The sequence below is a fragment of the Zea mays genome, chromosome 6 (assembly GCF_902167145.1).
Source record: "Zea mays cultivar B73 chromosome 6, Zm-B73-REFERENCE-NAM-5.0, whole genome shotgun sequence".
NCBI classification, from domain to species: Eukaryota; Viridiplantae; Streptophyta; class Magnoliopsida; order Poales; family Poaceae; genus Zea; species Zea mays.
In genome coordinates this window covers 177,049,015-177,056,935 of record NC_050101.1, presented here as the reverse complement: position 1 = coordinate 177,056,935, position 7,921 = coordinate 177,049,015, and the positions used below count along the sequence as shown (strand labels likewise).

The 7,921-nt window shown below is 49.8% G+C and overlaps 1 protein-coding gene across 1 annotated transcript; it reads left to right on the top strand.

Moving 5' to 3' along the window:
• The first annotated feature begins 411 nt into the window (after positions 1-411).
• LOC103630759 (protein CHUP1, chloroplastic) lies at positions 412-5,857 on the top strand. Its single transcript, XM_008651823.4, has 6 exons — positions 412-2,324; positions 3,315-3,446; positions 3,544-3,725; positions 3,811-3,922; positions 5,232-5,366; positions 5,477-5,857. Exons 1-6 carry the CDS (start codon positions 990-992, stop codon positions 5,603-5,605), a joined length of 2,025 nt encoding a protein of 674 aa, XP_008650045.1. The 5' UTR covers positions 412-989; the 3' UTR covers positions 5,606-5,857.
• The last annotated feature ends 2,064 nt before the right edge of the window (positions 5,858-7,921 follow it).

Below are 7,921 nucleotides of genomic sequence, written 5' to 3'. Positions count from 1 at the left end.
GCACGTAAGGTACGTGTACAACCAGCCGTGCAGGGCAGTAGGAGCGCTGTCCCTGTCCGCCACCACTGCATAGTAACATGCACCTGGTGCAGGCCGACGGCGACGGCGACGGTGGCCACGGCGATGGCGACGCTCTCCGTGGTCCAGCACCGCCGTGCCTCCTCCGTCCTATCCTAGGTACGGACAAGCATGCAAAGGAAGGATGGCACTCGCACACGCCCACACACTGCACTGGCTTTTGGCTGCCTCCAACAGTCCAACTCGATCCAAGCGCGATGCCTGGAAGAAGCCAGGAGGAGGAAGTCTGCAACCGAACGATGTAGACACCTCGCTCTCACGTACGTACGTAAATGCAGTGACATTCTCTGTTAGTGCCATGCTTGCTTGGGCTTACAATACTGTGCTGTGTAGTGAACTGGGGATTAGGCATTCGGATCTCACTGAGCTAAACAAACAGAGATAAAGGAACCGAGGACTGGAAAAAGCAGTGCGTCAAAAAAGGAGGAGGTTTCCAGATTCAGAACATGCAAAAGCAGATGCATCTGTGGATTGTCTGGGTCTCGGGTGCGACGTGGCCTTTGTCTCCAACGTTCATATTCCTCCATGCCCAACGACCTGAAGCCTGATTGCCTGAATCGCCGAAGGTGAAGCTAAGTAGGAGTATTTTACTTATACCACACAACACAGCACTCCACTAGCCACTAGGCAGTAGCAGCTGCATTCATCACTCCAGCTTGCTTCTTCCCAGCTGCAGACCAAACCAAAAGACCGTTCCTTGAACGCCGTGTCCAACTCCACCTCCCTCTTTTAAAATCCCACACCCAACCGGCAACCGCACACCAAAAAGCCTACCCTACCACTCCGACCGACAGACGACGAGCGAGCGCAGCCCAAGCCCAAGCAAGCAGGGCACGGCCATGCCCGTGGCCCAATCCTAGGCGTCCATTTCGTATTCCACGGCCGGCGAAGCAGCAGCAGCAGCAGCAGCCATGGTGGCCGGCAGGGTCAAGGCGGCCATGGGCTTCCAGCGGAGCCCGGCCACGCCCAAGCCCGGGGCCTCCTCCTCCTCCTCCTCCTCGCGCAAGGCGCCGCCGCCGCTGCAGCTGCCCGGGTCGGCCGCGCTGCCGGAGACGCCGCGCCGGAGGTCCTCGGGCTCTCCGGCGCCGCCAGGCTCCGGGTCCAAGGGCGGCGGCGGCCCATTCTCGCGCTACTTCCCGCGGTCGTCCGCGCAGGTGCAGCCGGCGCGCGCGTCGGGCCAGCCCGAGCCGCCGCCGCCGCCGCCGCCGCCGCCGTCGTGCCCGGGCCCCGCCGCCGCCGCTGACCTCGCCCGCCTCGTCGAGGAGCTCCGGGAGCGCGAGTCCCGCCTCCGCACCGAGCTGCTGGAGCACAAGATCCTCAAGGAGACCGTCGCCATCGTGCCGTTCCTCGAGACCGAGCTCGCCGCCAAGAGCAGCGACCTCGGCCGCTGCCGCGACGCGCTGTCGCGCCTCGAGGCCGAGAACGCAAGCCTCCGCGCCGAGCTCCACGCCGCCAGGGGCAGCCAGCAGAGGGTGGTTCAGCTGGAGAAGGAGCTGGCGGAGGTGAAGAGGCACCGTCGCCGGGACTCCGGCCCCGATGCCGACCGTCACGATGATGACTGCTCGTCGTCGGTGTCGTCGCACAACTCCGACTCCGATCGCTCCAATGCGCCGACCAACGCGGTCGTGCCCGGGCTGTTGATCGTCCCTCCTCCTGCTCCTCCTCCTCCTCCCCCGCCGCCGCCGCCGCCTTCTTACAAGTCCAGGTCCTACTTCTCTGCCTCGTCGCGCGCATCGCCGGCCAACTCCTCCTCGTCCAGCTCCACCTCGTCCGCGCCATCGACGCCAACCTACTCTTCAGACACCGCGGCGTCGCGAAACCGCGTGCCGGAGCTCTCCCAGCTCCCGCCGATACCCGCCCCACCCCCGCCGCCGCCCCCACCCCCGCCACCGGCAATGCCGGCGCGCGGACGCCGCAGCGCGTGCTCGTCACCTTCGACCTCGAGCGGCAGCAGCGGCGGCGGCTGCGGCAGAGGCTCGGGGCCTCCTGCGCCGCCGCCGCCGCCTCCGCCTGCGGCGAGGAGGAGCTCCAGAGCTTCGTCCCCTGCGGCTTCGGGAACGGCCCCGGCGCCCGCCCCCTGCGTCAGGCGAGTCCCCGAGGTGGTGGAATTCTACCACTCGCTAATGCGGAGGGACTCCAGGTCTAGGGACGCCGCCGCTGCCGCCGAAGCTGGCGCCAGTGGGGGTGCCGCCGCCGCGAGGGATATGATCGGCGAGATCGAGAACCGCTCTTCTCATCTTCTCGCGGTAAGTGTTCAATCGATTTACTCCGCCATGCTAATGGAAATTGAAAAAGGAAAAGAAGGCTAGTTTTCGATCGATAGCATTCGTTCATTTATCTTTATTACCCTACTAGCACTCGCAAAGTAAATTCCCCTTGTCTTGCCATTTTAGATTCAATTCTCCGCTCATCTTGTATTCTTGTTTGGCAACAATGCCTGAATGTCATCTTCTTGACGTGCCGTTTTTTGAGGGAAATTAACTCTTTTTAACAAATTGATTTGAGTGGTTATGAAGTAGCTGTTGGTGATAAGAGTTGTTGCGGAGAGATGAACAAAAGAAAGATGGGCACTAGAAAGCGATCGTCTTTTCGAGCTTCTGAGCTCGCATACGGCCGTCTCAGCACCAAATACAGTTGCAACAAACAAGCGCCTTTTCCCCCCTGTTCACCGCCCTCGTGCTCACCAACCTGCCATGAATTCGTGCGAGAAATCCATGGATTCCAGCATGCTCGTTTGTCTTGGAATTTCACGGTCCATGACGAGCAGAGAAGACGAGGCCACGAGGGAGACGAAGGACAGGACAGAGCCGAATAGGACAATCTCTAGTTGGCAACAAAAAAGAAAGCTGCAACCTCTTCTGGTCCTGGGAATCAATCGAAACAGGCTCGGCTTTGTCGGACTGACTCGTGGGTCCCATACACTGTCACCACTACGACACAAGTGATGATGCTGCCACTGAGATAAAAGAGGAGCGTAATTAATGACCTGAGACAGGGAGTGCCGCCTTTTTCTTTTCGAATATAAAAAGGTGTAGCCTTTACCCCACCCGAAACCTCGAGACCCAGCTAGCCGTTGGAGTCTACCTAACTCGACCGTTGCTTAGCGCCATGTGTTCTTGGGTCGAAGAAACTTTTGAAATCAAACGAACTGGCTTCTGTTGCTGCTGAGCTTATTGAAGTTGCTTTGGTTTGTGATTCTTTGGCTCTGAACTGACTAGTTCGACTTGTAATTGCAGATCAAATCAGACGTGGAGAGGCAGGGCGACTTCATCCGGTTCCTGATCAAGGAGGTGCAGGGCGCGGCGTTCGTCGACATCGAGGACGTGGTCACCTTTGTCAAGTGGCTGGACGTCGAGCTCTCACGTCTGGTGAGCTTATTATACCCACCCGTTGTCGTTCCCGTCACAAATCCCACCTAACGGCGACCGGCTAACTTCGTTTCACTTGGTTGCTGCGCGCGTGCAGGTGGACGAGAGGGCGGTGCTGAAGCACTTCGACTGGCCGGAGGGGAAGGCGGACGCGCTGCGTGAGGCCGCGTTCGGGTACCGCGACCTGAAGAAGGTCGAGTCGGAGGCGTCGTCCTTCTGCGATGACCCCCGGCAGCCCTGCTCTTCTGCTCTCAAGAAGATGCAGGCCGTCTTCGAGAAGTAAGTTGCACTTTCTACTTGGTATCGGCGTTAGATATCGAGTTATTTTTGCTTGCTGTTGTGCTCATCGGCGTTTCATTAGCAGGTTAGAGCATGGAGTGTACAGCCTTGTGCGTGTGCGAGACGGCGCAATGAGCCGGTACCGTGGGTATCAGATCCCATGGGAGTGGATGCAGGACACTGGAATTGTTAGTCAGGTACTGCAAGTCAATTCGTTTCCAGTAGGAGCAACATGTTGATTGAGTTAATGAGCAGCACTGGGTTTAACCATTCTTCCTTTTTTTTTCCCCCACAAAACACTCTAAACGGCTAGATGAGCATGTATTTTGCTGCTGTGTTTTTCATGCACTTGAAGACGAATAGGACAAGAACAAAAATCCATACTTTAATATTAGACACACTCATGGTGCCAACTGGTAGAATTTTGGGCAAATTGGTGTTTTGGGGACCAATAGTAGCTTTCGTTTCTTGTTGGAGTATGCTAAGCCATGCACGTGTGAGCCAGGGGTTCTCGTGAATCGATTTTGTTTCTGCGTGATGAATGTTCTCTGAATATCGGGGGGTCAAATTAGTACTGTACTGTGCTGTTATTTGGCCAGTCAAATGTCCTTTGTCGTTTACAACTTGTGGTACCAACAAGAATAGATGTACGCAAACCTGGTGTTTTTGGGACCAAAAAAGGGCCATATCAAAATGTGTGGTGGCCAAGTGCTGTGAAACCCTGTGTTAGTCAGGGATTCTCGTGAATCAGTTTTGCTTTTGCATGGGCCCTTCTGAATTTTGGTCCAGAAGCGCATGCTGGTCCATGAACTTTGAGCTGAACAGAAACAAAAAGTGCCAAAACACTGCTATTATATTTGGCTCATGTAAGATATTTTAATTTAAAAGAAAGGTGAGCATATCGACGTACATGTGTCAAAAAGTGCTTGTCCATAATATTTTTTTATCATCACACCCTATATCATTGAGGGAAAAAAACAGCCTGCATCACAGATCAACGAGTGTTGTTCTGTACACTCGCATTTGCTTTGATGATATCAATAGTTAAAATAGATAATTTCTTATTTGACACTAATAAAGTTTCTGGTTCTTTTTGATAATTTCTTATTTGACTTTGTTATTTTATTGTGATCAATTATGAAAATAGTGTACTACAAATTATTATGGAAATATATTACACTTTACAACAACAACAAAATATTTGTACTATCTTTAATAGGGATAAAATTCAGAACAAACGTCAGTGTTATATAGGGAACCAAATTTACATCTAATGTCAAATAAGAAACATCTATATTATGAGGGTCAAGAAAGGAATTACGAACTTTACTAGTGTCAAACACTGAATTTGTCTCATAGTTGCACAAATATCAGTTCTCTATCGTTTTTGTTCCATTCTGTTACTAGGATAAGCCTAAACCCTTAAACTCAACACCAGATCTGCACTTGAGTTTACTTCCTCAAACATAAACGGCATTTTGATGACAAGCCGGGTCTTACGTGCAGATCAAACTGCAATCAGTGAAGCTGGCAATGAAGTACCTGAGGAGGGTTTCCTCAGAGATTCAGGCCATACAGGTCGGCCCTGACGAAGAGGAGCTGGTGCTTCAAGGAGTCCGATTTGCCTTCAGAGTGCACCAGGTAAACCACTCGCCACTTGCTCATGTACGTTGCTGATATGCTCAGCAGCCCTTCAAGCTTGTATAGTTTGCTGCATATTGTTGTGCTCAGTCCCATACCATTCGTTGCAGTTTGCAGGCGGTTTCGACGTCGATACGATGCGCGCCTTTCAGGAGTTGAAGGAGACGGCGTCAGCCTTTCAGCAGTGGGGAGGCCAAAACCAACACCTGCATCAGCAAAGGCTCGCTGGCAGAAGTTGAGACGCATGTATTTATAGCAATCCGTTACTACAGGATAGTGGAAGCATCTATTTACCTGGCCAAATGCTCCACTCCTTTTCTTTTTTTTTAACCTTCCCGTCAAGAAGCTATATTTCGACAGATTCTTTATTATTTTTAATATGCATAAGAGCATGCAGAAAGACGCTTAGCGTGTCAATACCTTGCGTGTGGGCTATCATTTACACGCTCCTATGAGTGATTAACTCGCATCCATCGATGGACATTTCTCTCTTCTTACGTTCTCGCCTCAAGACAAGGATTTTACAGGTGCGAAAACACCCGTGTCTGCTTGTCGTGATTGATTTTTTTTCTATCACAAATTATCGACATTAATTTATTTTTTCAATAGCTGATCTGCACTGAATTTTATACTACCTCCGTTCTCGAATATTTATCATTCGTTGATTTATTTTTGAACTAAAACGCGACAAATAAAAAAACAGAAGGAGTAGTAGAATTCAGCATTCGATGACCACGACAATAGCACAAGGTAGCTGCAGTACTGAATGTGCATGGCTTCACTAACCATAGTATAGTGATGCCAGTGGCGTTTAATTTCTTTTGTCATATATGGCATTGTAAAAGGCATTGTAACTCTAATAGTTAGTTAGCTAAAAAAATTGATATTAGAGTAACTCCAAGAGACTAAGTATATGGTTTTGTAAAGGTAAATTTAGCTAATATTAAAAGAAAAGTCTATCCAATAGACTCTGAAAACGACTCTTTAAATTTAGTGGTTCTCTATTTCTCCATCTTCGCTCTCCATTTCTTGATAGTCTGCTTCACTCTCTATTCAGTCCGCAGATTTACCGAGTCTGTTGGATTAGCCTATACTTTTTCTCTAAAATCTATTTTAGAGAGTAGCTAAATCAATAAATTTGGCTAGTCTTTTTAGCTAATCTGTTGGAGTTGCTCTTAGAATTAGAGATGGCAATGGGTACCCGCGACCCGATACCCGATGGGTATTTACTCCATTAGGGTATGTATGTGGCTAAATATTCTATCCGTGGGTCTGTTATTGGGCAAAAATCTTTACCCAATGGATAAACGGGTATTAGAATGTTCCGCCTTCACCCATACTCGTTAACCCGTGGATATAAAGTACCCAATATAAACTTATCCGAAGCATGAACTTGGACTTTAGTCATCCAACTTTTTTACTATTTAACAACAATTTAATGACCATGTAATGTGCTATGTAGTACTATCATAGTGTTACTACTTTATTCAATTATCTTTGATGTGTTGAATGGATGGTTAAATGATGCTAGAAAAATTTGTAATGGTATTTATATGGATATACTTGACATTTGTATAGTATAATATTTTGATAGTTGTTTAATTTTTGTGGGTACGGGTGACCCGATGGGTGACCCATACCCACATGGTTATGGGTATGGGGGTAAATCCATACCCGCCAGTGTATACAGGTGACCCAGTGGGGTTATTTTTGTGTCATGGGTATGAGTATGTGGTAGTAATACCCGATGGGTATTTACCCATTGCCATCTCTACTTAGAATTAGCTAGCTAATTATTAACTAACTAGGTGTATGCTCGTGCTTTGCTACGGAGTCAACATGTATTGATAATATACATTAAGATGCAAAAGCATTATTTATCGTCCTATGCTCCCGTTATTAAAATGTTTATATGTTTAGAGTTGTACTCGGATGCTTCGTCTAGCTGACGAAGATGACAGACGGGTCACAGCAGCACTCGTCGATCAAGTAGTAGCAGCACAGCGCGACAAGGCTGTAGATTAATCAATTAGATGGCACATGTGCAAGAGCAGAAGTGAGCGTCGTCATTTGGGAAATCAGAGAGACAAAGCCAACAATAAGCTTATGGCATAGTGAAAGGGAATTAGGCTTACACCTAGTCCCTAATTAATTTTCGTGGTTGAATTGCCCAACACAAACAATTGGACTAACTAGTTTGCCCAAGTGTATAGATTATACAGGTGTAAAAGGTTCACACTCAGCCAATAAAAAGACCAAGTTTTGGATTCAACAAAGGAGCAAAGTGGCAACCGAAGGCTCTCTGGTCTGGGAGCACCGGACTGTCCGGTGTACACCGGACAGTGTCCGGTGCACCACCGGACAGTGTCCGGTGCACCAGAGGACTCCAGCTCAAACTCGCCACCTTCGGGAATTTCCAGAGGCACTCGCGCTATAATTCACCAGACTGTCCAGTGTACACCGGACAGTGTCCGGTGCGCCAAGGAGGAGCGGCCTCAGGAACTCGCCAGCTTCGGGAAACTCCAACGGCTAGTCCGCTATAATTCACCGGACTG

Coding starts and splice junctions, on each gene's coding strand:
- LOC103630759 (XM_008651823.4), top strand. CDS start 990: ATGGTGGCCGGCAGGGTCAAGGCGGCCATGGGCTTCCAGCGGAGCCCG. Junction 2,325..3,314: donor GCTCTTCTCATCTTCTCGCG/GTAAGTGTTCAA, acceptor TTGTAATTGCAG/ATCAAATCAGACGTGGAGAG. Junction 3,726..3,810: donor ATGCAGGCCGTCTTCGAGAA/GTAAGTTGCACT, acceptor TTTCATTAGCAG/GTTAGAGCATGGAGTGTACA.